This window comes from Ambystoma mexicanum, chromosome 12 (assembly GCF_040938575.1).
Source record: "Ambystoma mexicanum isolate Mex_15411 chromosome 12, UKY_AmexF1_1, whole genome shotgun sequence".
In the NCBI taxonomy this organism is placed as follows: domain Eukaryota; kingdom Metazoa; phylum Chordata; class Amphibia; order Caudata; family Ambystomatidae; genus Ambystoma; species Ambystoma mexicanum.
The window spans coordinates 1,062,393,821-1,062,415,547 of NC_090936.1; the positions used below are offsets into that span (position 1 = coordinate 1,062,393,821).

General features: G+C 45.6%; 1 protein-coding gene across 2 annotated transcripts in view; it reads right to left on the reverse strand.

Annotated features, from left to right (window-relative positions):
- Positions 1-1,741: 1,741 nt before the first annotated feature.
- CEP41 (centrosomal protein 41) overlaps positions 1,742-21,727 on the reverse strand; it is a 562,782-nt gene continuing 542,796 nt past the window's right edge. For both annotated transcript variants that reach the window (XM_069629612.1, XM_069629613.1), the window contains exon 11: positions 1,742-1,962. In XM_069629612.1, the coding sequence (XP_069485713.1) occupies positions 1,823-1,962 (140 nt within the window). In that variant the 3' untranslated portion in view covers positions 1,742-1,822. The remainder of the gene's footprint in view (positions 1,963-21,727) is intronic.

Consider the following 21,727-nt stretch of genomic DNA (forward strand, 5'->3'; position numbering starts at 1 on the left):
AAGACCTTGCCTTCCGACTCATACAGGACATTCAGTTAACCCTGCGCATAGGGCAGGCCTTGCTTGGACAACACATTATTCCAGAATGTGCCTTTGTGTTTACATTCTTAGCTGATGGATGGCAATGGGAGGAAGCTCATCAAGGAAAAACAACATACATCATTGGACTCACTAACAAAGGAATCAAATTAAATTGATGGGCAAATTGGCATGCTTCATAATTGTTACCAACTTTAAGAATCTTGCTGCCTCATTTAATTCCATCCTCTACCACAAACAACAGCTTAGTAAACAAAACATAAGCATGTGCCCACATTTCATACCAGGCACTTGATGATGTTCAAGTCATAAACACTTAGCTTTTTTTTATATACTTTATTGAAAACAGTTCATGACATAAAAAGGAATGTAACAGCGAAGGTTTTTAATTTAGAAGTGAATGTCTTGGCTGAGCCCGAGGGATGCCATCAGACAGGCTGTGCTGGCTTCGGCTCCCCGGCCGGTCAAGCTTGAGGCACTGCTGGAGAGGTACTTACCACTTCTGGGAAAGAGGAAGAGCCACATAACCAGGGATTCACAGCTACAGGAAAGACAACCATCAGTGCCTGAAGATCGTAGGAGACGTTCTATGAAGGAATATTATCAGAAATACTGTGGATTGCGTGGTGTGTGCATAAGTTGCTAAAATACCAAGAGTTTTGAAAGAAGCACCCATCAAGTCTATTTACATCAGCTCAACTGTCACAGGTATTACGTGTGTAGTCCAAAGAGATGCAAAAGAAACAGGACTGAACATGGAATTTTTGGGGCCCTTCACCACAAACATCTGCCCTGGAGAATTGACCAATAACCATGTGAAGCTGGTAGCCATGTTGAAATGGACATACGTCCAAAGAACAGAAAAGAGTGGACTCCAAGAACATGGCTCTGATTGGATGATACATTATATGAAGAACAGAGTATTGGATGCCCCCACCCAAGAAGTAGTAAGACAGTGTAAAACACGTTACTGAAAGAAGTTAAAGGAGAGAAGGTACTCAAACAAATTCACATGTATGTCCTTCAATTACACAGCGCAGTACCTCTTTTTCTTTATGTGCCATCAAGTCAATCATACTCTATTTACAATGGGGTCCAATACAACAACATTGTAACACCATGTGCATTGCTTGCTCAATGCATGGGAGTTCCATATGAGACAAGATTCCAGGTAGCATCATTGCTTTCTAAAATCAATTAGTGTTTCATAATACATAAGACAACATACAGTAAAGTGTTCCCAGGCACAATTAAAGTGCACACAAGGTCTGGACTTAAAAATAATAATAATAAAAAAAAAAAAAGGTAAACTAGACAAATACAGTACTCTATTGACACTAAAGGAGGATTCACTGCAAGGGACTGCAGTGGTCAAGTTCTGTTAAAAGCAAGTGGCATGCTTGTTGGCTCCAGTGTTAAGTGGTTGTTGGTCTGATCGCAGGAATCCCTCTGCAGCGATACCTGCATGATTGAAGCCAAAGCCTATTCCATTGGGTCACTGATATTTCATCTACTTGTATCCCAAAAAGAAAATAAATGAGTGATGGGTAAAAAATCTAAATAATTTATGGGCTATGATTCACAAAATACTATCACCATGTCTCATTAATTATCTTTTTTTCATGAAATAAACAATGTAATGCTGGGTATTTTGTAGCCTGCCCACCAACCCCACCATTTCAGAGAGTGGGAGGACTTCCTCTTAAATTTAAAATCGTTTTACTTGTCAATGTGAATTTCCAGATTGGGGAAGCATATTTATTCTGGTGATAACACATTCCTTCTATTTCCATGGTTTGGTTGGGAGTCCGGTGCTGACAAGCGAGCGGGCACTCATTGAGCTGGCGGAAGAGGGAGATTGGTTGGTCCACAAGTTGGAAGCCTTGGAGTCCTGCCTTCCTGATGAAAGTCGACTGAGGCGGCCTGAAAGTAAGAAAAACCAACACAGGTTTGTATAAATCTATCTTGAAACAAGGGAATGTCAATCGAGAAGGGCTACAAAATGTACAAAACATTCCCTTAAGCATAAATCTCCCAAACAACCCATCATAAATGCCATTCAACCCAATGCCTGCTCCTCACTACATGTAACAGAAAGGTCTGATCCTACAGAGTTGTTTTTTTAGGCCCTGCAAACATTGAACATGAATCCCATGTTGTTCTTTTTTACCTAAACTCATTTGTCTTCTAAGTAAAACCATTGTATTAACACCTCCCTGGTTTCCCAACTAAACCTACCCATTTGTCACCCTGTACTCTGGTGCTGTGGCTTTGGGGGTAGGTGAAAGTAAAAGGGGGTTATTTAAAATGTGCTTTTTCAACAACTCATTTATAAACACCATTACTTGTGGGCAATGCTGCAGGGCCTCCCAAAGCGAGGCAGGGTAACTGCTCGTACCATCCGGCAGGCCCAGGAGAGGGGCAGCTCCTTCCCCCCCAATGCCTGGCCCCCTCATCCGCTTACACAGAAACACACACTCTCTCCAATAGAAAGCAAGGGAAGGGTGAGGTGTGAACAATCACATCAACCTTCCACAAAGCAACAGGGTGCTAAGGACCCAGAGGAAACCACTAGTCAAAATCTGAAATCTTTCCACTCAGAAATTCTGAATAGATACAAAAGATGTTTAGCATGGAACATAGACAATACAATCAAAGAGGCCATATGTGCAAAATAATTCATCGAAATCTTTTCACTGATAGAAGCCCAACGAAAGGGGAGAGATGCCTTTAGGGACCCCAAGAAAATAGAGGAAAAGGCGATAGCGAGGAACGCACAGGTAGAGCAGAACTGGGACAACTGGGTGAAATCCTTCGCCATTTTAGCAACTATATATTTAGAAAAAGTTGCTGGGGCCGGTGCCAAGCTATGGGCTTACATGGCCAAAGTCAGAGAAGTAACAATCGCCCAAAAAGGCAGAATCTGGTTAGCATACAATATCAGATTCAGACTCAGTATGTCAGAGAGGCCAGCCATAGAATGGGGTGAGGTGCAGAATGACCTATACACATTAAACGCTGAGCTACCATCTGAGGAAGAAGTTACCCAAACAACAGCTAAATCCAATAACATTTCTGAAGGGGCCAGAAGCTCTGACAATGAGAAAAATAAGAAAGGGGAGCAGCCCTTTTGGAAAAACCAGCCCTGGGCGGCTAAGTCAAATGCCCACGGACAGAACAAAAATCACCCCGCTTCCAAAGCCAATATTCCATGCAGGAATTTTGGAAAAAACCTATGCACCTGGGGTAAGGAATGCTGGTATAAACACAGCTGTACAAACTGGAATGGCGACCACCCGGCAAGCAATTGCACCAGACTACCAGCCAAAAATACGAAAGATTAGCAACAGCAGTGTACAGCCAACACCAGAATACCACCCTAAACCACGCCAGAGTAGCAACAGCATGGACCAACCAGTGTTAGAACCAGGCAGAACCCCCATCAACCCCAACATCAGCAAAGCATTGCTGAACTACCCAGATAGCGAAACCAGCACTGCAATCCATCAAAGTTTCAGAACAGGTTTCATCATTCCTTTCAAGGGAACAGGGTCCCGCAAAATCCCAAAAAACCTGAAGTCTGCCAGGGACAACCCAAAAGTGGTAAAAAACGAATCAGAGAAAGAGTTAAGCCTGGGCAGGAACGCAGGCCCCTGGGACTCCGTGCCATTTGCAGACTACCTAGTATCACTGCCAGGCCTGGTTCCCAAAAGAGAACTAGGAAAAATAGGTTAATTCACCACCTTTCCTACCCAAAAGGCCAATCGCTGAATGGCGGCATTCCGCACACTGAATCGGCTGTTTACTACACACATTTCCAAGAAGCATTAAGACTTATACAGGAATGCCCTGATGGCCAAACTGGACATTGAATCTGCCTTTAGACTCTTACCAGTCCACCCAGAATCACAGCAATGGCTAGGGTTTACCTTTGAAAACAAATGTTATGTTGACAGATGCCTCCCTATTGGATACGCAGTTTCCTGCGCACTATTCGAGCAGTTCAGCTCATTTTTCCAATGGGCATTTCAAAAACAAACACCAGGGGTCAAAGTAGTACACTATCTCGACAACTTCATGGTGATGGGACCAGCAGAGTCAGGAGAAGGCAAGAGGGCACTGGCAGCGCTAGAAAAGATGGCCACAGAGAAGACAACCAAACCATCCACCAACATAATATTTTTGGGGATTGAGATAGATTCAGCGGAGGGCCTTTGCAGAATCCCTAAAACAAAGATAACAGAACTCCTGGAGAAAATACAAAACGTAAGTACTAAAAACAAGGACACAGTTTAGGAATTTCAATCACTGGCAGGCAGCCTTAACTTTGCAGCCAGAATCAACACGCAAGGGAAGGTATTTTCCAGGTTTAGAGTTTAAAACCAAATCATGCACCAAACCCCACCTACACATCTGGCTAGTCAAAGAAGTGAAAGAAGATCTGAAAGAATTTCAATGGGATCACACTTTGGTGCACGCCATTTAACACATGGGTAAAAAGGGTCCTCTTCACAGATGCAGCCGGGAGCAAGGGTTTTGGAGCCATTTTAGATACAGAATGAGTGGCTGGACATTGGCCCAAGACATGGCAAACAGAGGATGGACCAAAAACATTATGCTTTTAGAAATATTTCCCATCTGGCTAACCATACGCATCTGGGGCAGGCGGCTAGCTAACACGGAACTCTTGATTTGGTGCGACAACACAGCTGTGGTAGGCATCATAAACAGAAGAACTACCAAATGCCACTTGGTGCTAAAAGTACCAAGAGGCATTACAGCATTCCCACTGCAGGAAAACATAGTTGTTAAAGCCAAACACATCACTGGAAAGGTTAATAACATTGCAGATGCCTTATCTCGCTTTCAGTGGACAAGATTCCGGGAGCTAGCACCACACGCCCAAGAAAGGATGACGTTAATACCAGCGGACTGCTGGGCAATAATGGGAATGTAAAAGAAATTGCATCAACGCCAGCGACAGAGAGCCAAGGCTGGGATGTACACCGAAAACCAAGCACCTCAAATATAGGTTCCAACAGCATTTTACCCACAGAGATCATGAACCCTGGCACGGGGTTCCTTGCAGAGATGGCAGAGAAAGCATGGCAAGCACCACGGCTCAGTATGGGAAGTGCCTGCAAACAGTCTTTAGAGCAACAGGTGTAGATCACGTAGAACTAATAACTATAAAAGATATAGAAATATTTTTAAAAATGGACCCACGAGCAGGGTTTCAAGAAGGATTGGGCAAAAAGACACCTAGTAGCAATATCCTATGACTCAAAACTGCGGGGGGACTTAGATCCCACCCAGAGCACCCTTATCTCTTATGCCATGAAAGGCTGGGGCAAAATGGAGGGACCCCAGGTAGACACCCGCCGCCCGCTAGATTTTGACAAACTGATAAAGATAACAAGCCAGCTAGACAGCATATACTGTCACCCATATGAGACCATGTTATTTAAAATGGCATTTTTTGTGGCATATTTTGGGGCATTTCAAATAGGACGAACAGGAGAGCTCATTGCCTCATGCACCAAAGCCAACAATGGTTTAGGGATCATGGAGACCAGGGTCAGACATGACAGCGTCAGCATAGACATACAACAGTCCAAAACAGGGACCAAAAGAACCATCAACATTTGCTGCATCGACGATGCAACAAACTGCCCGGTGTGCATCACCAACCTTTATTACGCACAAAGGCCCAAAGTGGGGGCTGGGGGGTTTAATCCACAGGGATGCCACTGCATTAAGCCGCTATCAATTTAAAGGGGTGCTGACAAAAGCAATCAGCAAAGTAGGGTGGGACCCAAAGGAATTCGGCACCGACTCTTTTAGAATTGGGGCCGCAACCTCAGCATGGCAAGGGGGTTTCGCCCCCTAGCAATTAAAAAACATTGGGGGCTGGAAGTCATACTGTCACAGAAGATATATGAGACCAGAAATAATATAGTTCTCCCTGCCCCTGATGGGTGGAAGGCCTCACTCCGATCTGGGTGGATAGTTGGACATTCGTTCGTTTTCAGGACAGGGCGATGGGCAGAAGTAATCAAGGTGGGCCCCCCATTCAGGAACACTATTGCATCCTGGTGGAGATGCAGAGGCCTCCTTTGGGCAGACATCCATGATAAACTAGCGGAGCTAGTAGCATATAGAGATCCACAAGAATTCCTGATTATACACCTAGGTGGGCAACAACCTGGTGTCCACAGGAAGACGAAGCCTACTCTAAGAAATGTGCACCTCGTTAGCAGGCATCTCACACAACTGGAGTGACACTGAAATCTACTTCTCAGCAATCCTGCTTAGAAGAAAATGGCAGGGGGGCACCTGTTATAAATCAGTGGATATTTCCAGAAGGAAACTGAACAGAGGGCTAGAGAAATTCTGTATAGCAAGAGGCCTGGGTTTCATAAAACACCCGGCCATTATTCTGGGGGACCCCAACCTCCCCCCCCCCCCCCCAAGAACGGCACCCATCTATCAAGACATGGCATGGAACATTTATTTCAAGAAATCTTCACCTTAGCCACCAGGGGGTGCATATAACCAACTTTTGGTGGAACACAGACAGCCAATAACCTGTCCGTGTGTGGCGGCACGGGCCAGAGGGTGTTACCTCAGGACCCAGCGCCCAAAAGTATGGCATTATTAGGATATGCGATTATTGTTATTGTTTCCATAACCATATCTGTAACAATAAAATCCTACAGCCTTTTATTGCCAACACTTGAAAACTGTGTAGTCTAACTTTTCTCTTGGGGAGGGTAAGGGTCGGATACTGAACTTGCATGCATATGGATCCAGCAGTTATGGGCAATGCTGCAGGGCCTCTCAAAGCAAGGCAGGGTAACTGCTTGTACCATCCGGCAGGCCCAGGAGAGGGGCAGCTCCTTCCCCCAATGCCTGGCCCTCTCATCCACTTACACAGAGACATGCAGTCCCTCCAATACAAAGCAAAGGAAGGGTGAGGTGTGAACAATCACCTCACCCTTCCACAAATCAACAGGGTGCTAAGCACCCAGAGGAAACCACCAGTCAGGCAGGGAGAACACAATGACCTGCCCCCCACACGAGGGTACAGACAGTCGGCTGCAGCCGGCCTGAGGGTTGGGCCTCAGCCCCCACAGCCACACATCAAAGACGAAGCGCTACCCCTGGGTATTATAAAAAGAGCTGCCCAGCTCACAGAAAGTACAAACTGTTTGTGGACCCTGAACGGGGACCCAAACAGTCAGGAGGTATGCTGTTCACTCAGCGTCTTCCACTCTCTTTCTTCCTTTTCCACAACAACCTCCAACCCTAGAAAAGAAGGGAGAAGAACAAGGAAGAGAAGAACAGGGCACTGTACGGTGACCACAACAAGTCGTGGGACACCTCAGGACCCGGTGCCCAAAAGTATGATATTATTAGGATATGCGATTATTGTTATTGTTTCCATAACCATATCTGTAACAATAAAATCTTATGGCCTTTTATTCCCAACACTTGAAAACCGTGTTGTCTATCTTTTCTCTTGGGAGGGTAAGGGTCGGATATGGAACTTGCATGCATATGGGTCCAGCAGTTATAGGATCTCACTTAATTGATGAGATCTACTGATGTAGGTCACCTCGCAGTCTGAGGATTTAAGAGAAACCACAAGGAATACACCCTGCCAGTCCTCACCATGTAGCCCTGAAGACTGCCATGGCATCCCAAGTCATTCATGGCTCCTGTGGTCTGCCAGCCTCCTGCTGCTACACTAGTCATAGTCAACTCCCATGGTCTGCAGCCATCCTGCTTCTACCAGAGTCATAGTCTGCTTCAGTGGTCTGCCGTCATCCTGCTGCTACTCGTGTAATAGGCAGCTTCAGTGGGTTGCAGCCTCCTGCTGCTTGTCTAGTCATAGTCTGCTCCTGTGGTCTTCTGGCCTTCTGCTGATGCCCTAGTCAATAGTCGGCTCCTGTAGTCTGCCAGACTCCTGCTGCTACCCTAGTCATAGTCGCTCCTGTGGTCTGCCAGCCTTCTCTTGCTATCCTAGTTATAGCCAGCACCTGTGCTCTGCTAGCCTCCACTTGCTACCCTAATGATAGTCATCGGCTCCTGTGGTCTGCCAGCCTACTCTTGCTATCCTAGTTACAGTCAGCTCCTGTGGTCAGCCATCCCCCTGCTGCTACCCTAGTCATAGTTAACTCCCGTCATCTGCCACATCATGCTGCTACTTGAGTCATTCAGTGGTTTGTAGCTTCTTGCTGCTTGCCTAGTCACAGTCGGTTCCTGTGGTCTGCTGGCCTTCTGCTGCAGCCCTAGTCAGAGTTGTCTCGTATGGTCTGCCAGATTCCTGCTGCTACCCTAGTCATATTGTCAGCTACTGTGTTCTGCTAGCCTCCTCTTGCTACCCTAATCATAGTTGCTCCTGTGGTCTGCAATCCCCCACTTGCTACCCTAATCATAGTGAACTCCCGTGGTCTGCCGCCATCCTGCTGCTACCCGGGTCATAGGGGGCTTCAGAGGTTTGCAGCCTCCTACTTGCCTAGTCATAGTCGGCTCTTTTAGTCTGCTGCTGCCCTAGTTATAATCAGCTCCTGTGGTTTACCAGACTCCAGCTGCTACCCTAGTTAAAGGTCTACTCTTGTGCTCAGTCGGCCTCCTGCTTCTACTAGATTGAGGAAGACAGACTTCTCGAACCAACAACGGCCTCTACTTGTGCAATGCACTTGCTGATGCGTTACATTATTTGGTGTAGGAGAATGGCACGATTAATTAGTGAATATCGCTTGTATTGTCCTTCACACAGAAGAAAGCTGCCTTAAAACACACTGTCAGTGCAACTGTTGATTTCCCAAATCAGTTTACAGAATGTATTTCTGCTTGGAATCCACAGGGCCAGTGACCAGCGTTCAATTTCCCCGTTTGGGTGCATCACATTAAATGTCCTTTAACAGCAAACACAGGTTTAAAGATCAGTCATTCACTTACGACTTTTTGTTGTTACTTACATCCAGAAAAGGTCCAAGAGACGCCAGGCTACAAAGATTTCCATGTACTGCACTTGTTTAAAGTCAGACTTCCAGTTCTGGAGCCTGAGAAGTATTGTTCAACTTTCCAACTACTCGGTGTGCCCAGCATGAGATTCAATCAAATCTAATTGGCTACTTTATCTGTAGTTTTTTTCCCCCAAACATTAAAAACAGAAGACAGGACGATTCTATCAAGCTCCTTATCAAACACACTAACTTGCATTCATGTGTGCGTTGGGAATGTTTTATTACCAGCATTTTAAATCTGTGTATTTTGACTTCCTAAACATTAAAGAAGTTCCACTTTTTAGACATGAAACATTAGGAGTTCCTCACCAAATAAAGTGAATGAGACTCAGTTGTGATACATATGTGCTGGTGATGGATGAGCTGTGCATTGCCGAGAGATTTATTGCAATGCCTTTTCTCCAAAATGATCAGTCTACCTCTGCGACTGCAACTCTGCCTGTACTAGTGGAGATTGTGTGCTGTTGTCAAGAGGACTTGAGCTCTTCTTGGACGGAATTGAAGCCTTTTCACAAGGGCCTTAGCATATCATGAACGGGTTTCAAGTGAGCCAATAAGAAGGCATGGGGTGAATGTTCTTGAAAGTGTAGGAAAACCTAAAGACCTACATGTGATGGGTTGTAACGAGCTTTAAATAGCGCCCTGCTGGGTCAGGATATAAACAGCCTTGGTGCAGATAAAGATAATTTCAATGTTTGATGAATTAAAGGAAAGGGGGTTCACAAGTTTGACATCAGCCCCTATATCCGACATAAGTAGAGATATAAAATATTAGGCCGTACTGACATAGCAGTGTTTCCTATGTAAAATAGACTTATGCTAATAAATAATGACAAAATAGTAAGACTGGAGAATCTATGCTGTCAAAATGGTATCAGGTAATATTATCCCCATATATATGGTCGCCTTAAATAATATCGCCGGGAAAAGGTCGCAGCGATATTATATTATATGGGTGACGGGGGCAAAATTTTTTTTTACAAAAGTTTGGGGGTAGCGGGGGTGTCCCCACGCATGTTCCATGCAATAATGTCGCCACAAAAAATGGCAATTTTTCGGCAATATTTTTGCATGGCAAGATTTTTGTGGCAACATTATTACATGGAACCGTCAAAATGGTGAATAAACATGATCAATACATCAAAGAAATTAGCGACGTGCTTACCAATAATTACTGTGGATGTTTTAGTACAGCTCTATTTCAATGTACACTCTGCACATAAAATCCACATCTGATCAGTGGCAGTAAAACGGAAACGGGAGGGGAACAAACAGCCTACATAACTCGTTTTCATAACTTCATCCATTCATTAAAGTGCCTTCATGATGCATCATGAAGATTAACCCTACTTTAGTAAATGGAGATGCATGTTCCGTTAATCTGCTTTTATATTGTGCCAAATGACCACCGTTGTAGTTTCAAAGTGAATATCCTTGCCCATAATTTAGCATTTTGTGACCCCCACCTAGGCAAACTGGTTCTTAGTTTGATGGAAGAGAACATGACGAAGAATAGGGTCAGAGGGTGGGAAAGCGGGGAAAGAAGCTGCAGAAGGAGAGTATGCTGCGGGTAGAATGTTTGGTATTGGTGTTCGTTAGTCCAAAATATGACAACCAAATTCTAGAGAGAGGCAGTGGTATGTTGCGTGGGTTGTGAAGTACATAGATTTTGTTTCCAAGGAGGCTATGGAGAAGTATATGATCAAATAGTGTATGTTCAGTGAGTAGGCTCGGGCACTTAGCCCAGGTGATGAAAGGTAAATGATGTGAGTGTTGTTAATGTAAAGACGTATTATAATTTGCTCCCTTAATGAAGAGGGCCACAATTTAAATAAACATACAAACAATGTCAATCAGCATTGGAATGATTATCCAGATAATGTTTGGCATGCTGCTTATATTCCATTAGCTAGTCAATCATCTTCCTCTGATGGCGGACTTGAATGGGCAGTGAAAGCCCACGTTCGGAGGGAGCTGCTGGTTCCCCATGCTAAGAGCTCCATTGTCCCCCCACACCCTCCCACCGGGCCCGGCTCCACCATTCCCTGCCGCTTCCTCTCCATGTACCTTCCTGTCCTCCAGCCCATCTCCAGCTCCATCCACTTACCTTCTCCGCCAGCTGCTGCAGTATTCCACCTGCCAGGTGGCCACCGTAGAGAGCCACATAGGACTCATTCCTGAGCCCCCTCTTTTCTTGTAGAAACCTGCCCTTTCCTTAATGGGCGCTCAACCGCATGTGCCGCTTCATCAAATGTAATGTTTCTCTTTCGTTTATTTGTTTTACATTTATTTGTACAGAAAACATGCTTTCAGCACACCAGTACAAGGCCAGGGTGCTAATGGCGTAAAGACCCACATTTGTGGGTGCACTCTGTTAAAAACAACCTGCATTGGCTCGGGCTGGCAGGCTACTGATGGTCAAGCCCACCAGCAACGCGAGTATTAATGCCACAATAATGTGGAAAGGTAATAATACAGGATAAGGAGTCCAAAATACAATGGGAACAATGATGAATATTAAAATGACTTAATAGAAGAATTGCCAACTTGCTCTGGGTATATTGCACTGAAATGTATTGCACATGAAATTCAAATTCTAAATTAACTTCAATTACATCTCAATACATTTTATCTTCATCCAAGTTATTGCATGATTTTACAATTTGACATCCATCGTGAACAATCTGTTTGATCAGTCAGTCACTTTGCTTTATTCAGCGTTATACCATCAGCATACAATAAAATAATTACAGAGTACCCAATTTATATCATAAAAACCATTGCAACGCATAAATATTTAAGAGATATAAAATAAGAAAAAAAGCCCCAAGCAGATCAACCAGAGTGCAAATGCATGATACAAAAATTCCTAGGCTCGATGAATACATTGTGTGACAAAGTACACGTCATTAATCAGTACAGCTGATTTGCACAATACAACAATTTTCGTAGCACGGGTGACACCAGCTTTATTTTTTTATGAGTGGCTGTAAATACGCTCTCCTGAAGTCTTTATAGGCATCACAAAAAACAAAGTGGGTCACACACTGGCTACGCGCACCACAAAGCAGACAAAGTTCTGAATTCCCATGTTTCCAACCAAAGGTACATTTTGCCGTCCTAAGGGTGCCTGTTCTAAACTCCATAAAAAGAGTATGAGAATATGCTGGCGCAATCAAGTGCAAGTACTCCTCTGTACCTTTTGCCACTTTCATAAGTAAATAATCGGGCCCAGTTTTTACCTTTAAGCAGTTACTGATGAGTAACTCATACCAGAGTTGTTTGACAGCGGATTTCACCTTTTCCTTAGCGCTAGGTGGCAAGTTCACGGGACGCTGCCACAAGTTGCCAAAACCCAGTGCTTCCAACTGCCCCTTTTCATAAATCACCCCGGGGAATGCAAAGCCCCCAGGGTAAATCAGAAAGTTAAGGTAGGCGTCACGAAACTTTGCAAGCTACGGCATCACCCATAACCGGATCTAGTAGAAAACCGGATTCCAACCGGATCGTTAGACTATAGGCTCAAAGATGCATTCCATCAACAGAGGGGCATTTGGGAAACCTCGCAGAAGCGTCAGGAGCATTTTAAAAAACGTAGTCTCAGGAACCCCCAGTTTCTGACAGTTGACATGCCCCCATAGCTCAGCACCATAGACAGCTGCAGAAGCCGACTGCGTTCTATAAATGCTGATCGCAGGTAACACAGCCCATTCACTGCTATCCAAGAACAACTTCCTCAAACCACCACTGTTTTTCCCCAAACTAACCTGCGCTTTGTCCAACTGAGCAAGCCATGTCCCAGTGTCAGGGAATCTGACGTTGATATAGTCATAGTAGAAGACTTGTTCAAATTATGAGCCATGAACTTTCAGAGGGATTACACAGTACCTGGATCGCCTTGGCCTGAAAACGAGGACCTTTGTCTTGCTTTTATTTAATGTCAACCCTAGTGCTGTGCATTGGTTGAAAAAAATACTCCAAAGAGAGCCTAATCTCCATAGGAGATGTACCTAACAAAACAGCATCAATGGTGAAAAACAGTGCCACGTACACGTCACAGCCCAATTTCAGGGGATCAAACCTATCGACTTAACATCTCATCAACAGTTCTATGATTATCTCATTGATGTACAGGCAGAACAGGAGTGGAGCAAGGACACAGCCCTGTCTCACACCCATGTCCACCCTGAATTTACTCATAGTTTCACCTCCGAGAACCCATCTTCCAACTGCAGAGTTGCTTGTATATAATTCTCTCATTATTCTGACCAACTCTACAGGAACCCCTAGCTCAGATAAAACATGCCACAGTTGATCTTTGCATACGGAATCAAATGCGGTCTGGAGATCAACAAAGACTGCATACACTTTCATCCCCTTCTACACTGTATATTTATGAATGATCAAGGATAAACAAAAGCATTGATCTATAGTACTGATCCCAGTTTGAAACCCCGCCTGTAGATGAGTGATGAGATGCCCAAAATTCCCGCAATTCTGGAGCTGCTTTAGAACCACTTTGGCAAAAAGTTTACCGGTTGCATCGAGCAGAGATATAGGCCTGTAATTACTGGGCGTATCCCTACCCCCTTTGTTATATATCAGAACTATTTCAGCGGTTCTCCAGGAGTCGGGAACTGTATTAAGTTGGGCAATAGTTTGAAAGAGTTTGGTCAGAACGGGAGACCAATCATCCGGCTCATCTTTTAACAAGTTGGCGGGAATCCTATCTGGACCAGGCGCTTTCTGAGATTTATAACTCAGTATTGCACTTTTAACTTCCTGAAGTGTGATAATCATTGGGGGGCAAGCATGTTCAAGCAGCTCAACACCATTTGTGTATGCACCTTCTCCCCCCTCCATGTCCTTGTATAACCCCTGGAAGTGATCAAACCAATCCTCGGATGGATAAGACAATAAATCCCATTGTCATTACTGTTTTTATCCGCAACCAAGGCCCAAAAAGACATCTTTCATCAAGACCGCCTTTCAGAGTTCATCCCACTCAGCCTTCTAGTATTCCCCCCTTTTTGGCACAGATAATGCTCTTATATTTTAAACTACAGTGATGTAATTTCTCTCTGCTTATCGTACTGTTGGGATGGTTCTCTGGTATGCCAGAGGTCGTCTGGCCCGTCCGACTCCTAAGGTCCCACACCCTTCCCCAGAATAAACGGAGGGCTCAGCCAACGGCAAGTTAGAACTGTGGTTTATTACAAAAACCAACAGGGATCATAAAAGACAATCAGGAATCTCCAGTACATCCCAACTTTCCAATGCGTGCTCCTCAGTTTTGATGCGGTTTGTCGTCATCACTTGGGCCCTTCCCTAAAAACCTACCCCCATCACTGATTGGGTGCTGAGAGTGGTAACCCATATAGACATCCCCTATAGAGGTTATTCTACTGGTCTTCGCATGTCAGGTGGCGGACCTGCCCCATCCCTGAGAAACGATTACATTGTTACAGAGTAGTGGGCTTACCATTGATTCTTGCCCCTTGCCATTCCCAGCCCTGAATTTCTATCTCGTGATTGGCTGGAGCTGGTCTCCCCAGGCCTGGGACCGAGTTCGGTTCTCAGCCCTCGGTGCACTTCAAGGTGATGTGAAACCACTATGTGTCTGAATTGTATCTAGTAGTGTACCACCTTTGCCTATGAGAGTGCGCTCTCCGTTGCAACAATTGTTTCACTCTTTGTCTGGGTGGCTGGGACCAGCTCGTCTTCCCACAAGTGAATGCCCATTGTCTAGTTCGGCTGCATCACGTTTGTGGACCACAAAATCGAACTCTTGAGTTTGTATTTATAGGGATTTATTCAATTTTCCTGCAGCTGGTCCCCTTGTCTGGAGTTTGGAATGTGACCGTTTATCTCTGACCTTGGCTGTGAGCTTGCGCTGCGCTTCATGCAGCCTGAGCCAGCTCCCCTTGTCTTGTGTTCTGTGGCTGGAGGCCTGTAGGCTTTTGATGTGATTTCCACATGCTCTTACTGTGCCATGTTACCTATATGTTAGTCATATGTGGTCCTGCCAGGCTCCATATATACTCCTGTAGTCCCATAGGGTTATTTGCCATAAACATATGCAGCTTGCTCAGGATCTCTTGCTGCCTTGAGTTTCTGCGTTACCGCATTGGGCTAATGAGAAAAATAATAAAAGCTTTGACAGTATGTATATGTGTCCGTCCTCTACCCATAGAACTGTGTAAGCATGTTCTTTGTGTATGTGAGTGTGTTCGTGTAATGCTGTGCAGGGCTGCAAGTATTCTTCATGACGAACGGTGCTACGTTGTTGTGTCACTAGTGACGTCCGCAGAGTGGCTTCTTAGCGCTTAATCGAGGCAGTGCATTAGGGTATTTACATCCACAATCTCTGTGGAGTCCCCGGTTTCTGAAAGGACATGCACTGGATTAGGTCTGAATGGCTAACTGAGTGGATACCTTTGTGTATGTGTCAGCCAGTGGTGCACTTGGGGCTCTTCCGAAATAGGATGGGTGACTTCGAGCGTTCCTGGCCTTTCGGCCTGTCATGTTAATGGGAGTGAGGAGGGGAATCCCTGGGAGCCTCTCTTCAGTACCCACACCCTGGACTCAATCTAATACTGCTGTTTTGGCCTTCCTACACTCCATCAAACCGGGGATTCCAGACCACCATAATTCGCCTTAAATCCATTGCCGGTTTAAAAAATAAAGGGTCAATGCTCGCAACCAGAGGGTCATACTCTGTCAACACTTCTTCATCACTCAACCTCCCCCTACAGATATTCTTGAAGCCTGATAATGCTCCAAGATAGACTCCAGGCTTCATCCAGCTTCCTCAATTTTGTCCCATTTGATAGTATGTCTAGCGTTCCCAGTGATAGTCAACGGAACACTTGGTACTATGTTATTACAGTTCACGACACTTAGTCTCACTTCCAGAAGCAATGGTTTATGGTCACTGTCCTGTGATCAAGGATGGAGAACTCCTCTAACAGTTCCTCCCAATCACCAACTGCTACAACAACAAAATCAATCTTTGAGGAGCTAGTAGGGCCATAGATAGTATTCCTGGCCGGGCGATCCACGCCACTTCTCCCATTACAGCCCCTGAGATTAAGCCCAGACAAAAGACGTGCAGAGTCTCGGACATATTTATGTGCTCTTAACGTATAACCTGCATCCAGATCAGGAGTATCCCAAGCCTGGTCAACTTCATCCCACAGGCCCCTCAATTCCCTTAAGGGTTCAAACTGCAGGTTGAAGTCGCCCCCAACGAGAACATGCAACGTACCAGTTGCTGAAGAAGCATAACTAGAGATCAAATCCTGGAGGAGAACCAAAGTTCCTAGAAGCCAAATGCCATACGGCCTATTATATAGATTGAACAGGAGCAAAGTATGCCCATCCCTACTTCTGCCATTGACCATTTGCAGATCTAAACTGCTCTGGTCACTTAGCTCAGTCACCAAACCTCATTGGCAATTAGAGTTATAGGACCCCCACCTCACCCCATGGCACCCTTATGCCTTGAAACCTGGGATCTCAATTGTTGATAGGGCCCAGGTATCCTGGAAACAGACAATCGTGCTGGTGGATATGACATCCAACCAGTCCGTGTCATTCATATCCCAGTCAATCCCAGCGATATACCATGACAAGACTCTGGCTGCTTTTGGTTTGACCAGGGCCATGGGACTACGGGAGATATCCCATCTGTCAACCTCCTCAATCGGACAGGGGATTACTCACAAATTCACATCCCTGCTGCGGACGAGGGCCTAAACAACTTCCACTATTGGGAGAGGACTGCAAGGAAATTGCAGTCCCGGGGGTGGGGAAGTGGGGGGGCTATCTTTAAATGTTAGCTGGATGTAATGATTCAAACCATTGGACATGGATCCTCTGTTACACATAATAATGTCCTCCCTTATCACCGAGGTGCACCCTCTAACGTGGCACACCCAGTGAATACTCTTGTTAGTTAACATCTCTGTGGTTTCATATGACCCGACCTTAGCTTTGGGACATTACACATATAAATTCAATCTTCCCTGTCCATTCTCCCTGGAATAGACCCTACAGTCAAGGGGGCAGGTCGATTTACTTGTGGGGGATGGTTTCGACTACCGTTACCAATACTAACAGGGGGATGATTAGACTCATGTCTAAATAATATCAGTTATGGGTTTGACCCAATCAGCTACATCCCTCCCCATCCTGGACCCCCACAACCCTCTGCACTTCTCTCCCATAAGTGCCAGATACCTTCGGTCCAACTTAAAACAATCCTGGGTGCTCCCCCTTCTCAAAAAGCCGACACTTGATCCTCTCATCCCCACCAATTACCGCCCTATCACCACGGTACCCTTTCTACTGAAAGTCCTGGACAAAGTGGCCTACGTCCAAATCCAAAAATACTTAGAACTACACAAACTACTAGGCTCCAGACAATCAGGTTTCCGCCCTTTACACGGTACGGAAACAGCCCTCATTGACTTGAAGACCCAAATCGATGATCTGATGGACAAGGGTAAGACAGCACTCCTCCTCCTACTTGACCACTCAGCGGCATTCAATCTTGTCGACCACAAGGTCCTCTGCAGACACCTGGATTCAGCTGCTCATTTCTCCCCAGAAGCCATCAGATGGATTGAATCCTTTCTGAGTGAGAGAACAATGAGAGTCTTCTCCCCATCAGCAGCAGCAGACCCCTCTCCTATTACGTGCGGAATCCCGCAGGGCTCATGCGTCTCCCCCACATTATACAACATCTTCACCAAACCTCTGTTCGACGATTTGGATCTTCTGGGTGTCACCTACACTAACTATGCAGATGACACTCAGATTCTCCTCCCCCTTTCAGGGGATCACAGTAAGGACAGAGAGTTGGTGAATAGGGTGTATCTCATCATTCAGGCATGGATGGCATCTCATGGCCTATGCCTGAATGATGACAAGACAGAGCTCATTATCCTGGGTACCCCCGCCAACATCAACAAACTAGGCCTTGAATATGCCAAATTCAATATAGACGGCAATATCATCAAAGTATCCAGGGATGTAAAAACCCTCGGCTTTTACCTGGATGCCACTATGTCATTCACTAAACAGGTCAACTCACTAGCATCTAGCTCCCAGTATACCTGCAAATTAACAAGAGCAGGCAGACCTTTCCTATCCAATGATAGCTGTATGATCTTGGCAAGAGCACTCATACTTTCCAGGCTCGATTATTGTAATGCCCTATACAGTGGTGCTAACAAAGCTATAACCCATAGGCTACAAATCCTACAAAATAACGCCTTGAGAGCTGCCCTCGACATCAATAAAAGAGAACACATCTCCAGTACCAGACGCCAACACAAATGGCTCTCCACTGACAGTAAAATCAAACTAAAGGTGGCCTCCCTAACCCATAAAGCCCTCAAAAATGCTGCCCCGAGCTATCTGATGGATAAAGTAAAAAGAAAGTCATCCATCAGAGAAACAAGAACCATCAATTCCAACTGTCTGATAATTCCCAGATTCAAACTCTCCACCATCGGAGGTAACAGCTTCCCTGTGAAAGCTGCTACATTTTGGAATTCTTTGCCACACAACTTGAGAGCCGATCAACCTTACTTGCTTTTTAGAAAGAATCTCATCAGTCACTTGAACAATTCTTGTATTTAACTGTACATCTTAAACCTCTGTATAGATACTGATACTCTCTGCTTGCTTTCTTACTTTTCTGCAAACAGCATGTACATACATGTATATTTCACTCCTTTGTATAGATATTGATATTTATTATGTGTGAAGATTTTGCATATTTCTTATTCCTGTAATCCTTAATTTCATATATCTACAACTTTTACCTCAACTGTATATTTCTGTAACATTGTAAGCTTTGAATATTCTTCCGCCTGCGCCCTGCTGCCCCTGGGTATGGTGCGCCATATAAATAAACAAACAAACAAGGCAAAGGAGCTTTTGAAACCCCTACTGAATGCGTAGCTCGCCCACCAAAACCAGTGGGTGCTTTGGGGAAGTAGGGGGACACACCCTGTGCAACCTAGATAATTTTTCCCCCTGAGTGATGGTTATGTTAGTCAAGGTAATCACTAAACTTCCCTACTTCACACATCAAATCCTTCAGGTCAATACCAAAATTGCATTTAGATCCACTGCCAAAAGAACCATCCATCAAACCAGAAATCAAATTTGGCTTTTCCCAAATACTTGCCCCAGTGGTTTGAAATCCAAGGCAAGTCACATGGGGCTTACCTATGGGACTCTGTACCACCCCCAGGGGGTCTCTCGCAGTACATTTACAGCCCTTTCCTTACTCACATTGGACAGTACATTAGAGTCCTCGGCTCTGAAGACACTACCCGAGAGTCCTTGACCATTAATGGCAGAAACCTCTTGTTAAGGGGAATGTCTGATGAAACGGAAACCAACCCAAGCGATCCATCAGCGACTACTGGCTATCGCAGGCTGACTAAGTCAGCAGCCACACCCGCCATGAGAGTCCCCTCAGTAATACAAGAGGTTAAATCTATCAAACCAACCAATGGGTGCACAAGGATTTGACTATCCTGAGTCCTGGCTTGGTTACCATAGATTTCCACCCTATTCCCTGAGTGGAGCCCATGGACCTCAAGCTGTGGACTGGAATACAGTAGTTCTTTGCCCCACCTAGACCGGAGGGATTCACCACCAAAATCTGGTCTTAAGGGTTCTGGTTACCCTGTCTCTTAGAGCATATGGGATACTGGCCCCCGGGGGGCGTTGTCTAAGCTCATGCAGTAAGACTGACTGCTTGGAGCTCCCACTGCGATCCTTCACAGATCCTTCTAGCGGTGACTGGCTCTGTCTCCCTTTGCATCTGCTAATATCTACCTATAGAGGAGATTGGTGCTTGCTGATACAGCTTTTAGCCATTGAGAATCGGACCCAGGAACTTGGAGCACTTCGGTACGAAACTTGGGACTCGTGGAATCCAAGATGGCGGCTGCAGCGATTCCGTAAAGCCATTCTGGTGGCTTATAACACGGCAGCACGGTTTTTGACTGAAGGTGGGTAATTCCTCACTACCTTTTATCTTTGTGGGATAAAGCACCTAGTGGAGGCGACGACCGGTGCAGACAATTGGGCTAGTCCTGTGACTTTGCCTGCAGCACTGTCGGGTGCGCGGGCTGAAAAGTGTGCCCTGCCTCCATAGGAACGGAGGAGTGTGGCGAGAGCGGGTATTGGCCGCACCTCCGGTGCTGCAGCTTACCCAGGAGACCTGCCTGCATCTTGGATGCCTGTGCGCTGAGCGGGATTGCAGCTTGCTGCTTGTGCGCTGGGGCTGACTCATCTGGTCCTCTGTTGAGCTTGTGAGACACCGACCGCAGATGTTTTTTTTGGAGGAACGCGGCCCCTGCCTGGGGGGACTTCAGGTGTTGGCACCGATTACCACCTTGGGAGCTCTCGCTGGCATTGCCTGGCTGCCCTGTTGACCGTGACCACTCTGGCCACTTTTGCTAAACACACGCTGCCCTTGTGCCTTCTCTGGGAAGCACTGGGACACGGCATGGTGGGGGGACTCCCTGTGATCTACTGAGAGCCACCATCAGGCCCATACAGGCTCTTAAGATCCTTGTAAGGTACGTTCGCCTCATCCCTCGAAATTGCACGTATATGAGCATCTGGGAATTGAGTTGCACCTAACTTTGAAATGCCAGCAAATTAATTTCGTGGTGATAGCAACTGTGTTTGGGAATCCCTGACATTATTTCCCTGGCTTGTAGGGGACACATCCTGCACTGAAGTGGCAACAGGACAACTAATCTGTAATGAGTAGACAAGGCCTAATTATCCAATCCTTCATCAAACAGAGATATTGTGTCCACGCAGTGTGGCACTACACATCCTAATCTGTCCCTCTTACAGTCTTCCACAATGTCACTGACCAAGAATAAGGGCAAGTCAACCATTATGGACTAGTTTGCTGGCCAAAGTAAACATTGCAAAACTCGCCCAGTCTGAGGATACTACACAATATGGCCTGATCACCCCTGTAAAGAACCCTCAAGAGGATCTGGTTCTTGCTGCAATAGCTGCCCTGCAGTCCTCACTGGAGAATAAAATCGACAAGGTTAAGGTAGATGTCCAACTTCTCCAGTAAGACATCAGACAATTGGCAGGGAGGGTTACAACTGTGGAACCGGTTAAAAGAAACTGCAGGTGCCATTAAAGATCTTGTGACGCGGGTCAAAGAATTGTAAATGACAGATACCAAAATGGAATTATGCGCAGAGGACGCCGAGTGCAGATCCTGCAGGAACAATATACGCGTGCTCGGCTTACCGGAGAAGGCAGATTGCCCGGACCCAACCTCATACATTGAGAAAATGTTTTGCTACAAGAGATTGGGCCTGGCAAGCTGTCACAGGATTCTGCCATTGAAAGAGCTCACCAATCACTACAAAAAGACCACTGCCTGGATCCCACCCCAGACCGGTTATAGCCAGGATCCTGAATTTCCCTGATAGTAATCCTGAAATATTCGAGAGAAGGAGGTGAGATACAGAGGAACAGTTCTAAGGTAATTGAAGATCCTTTACAACAGCAAATCACACTTTGATAGTCCTGCGGTGGCGCAAAACAATTTGGCTAGCAAGAAAAGTGCTGACACCTAAATGACTGCA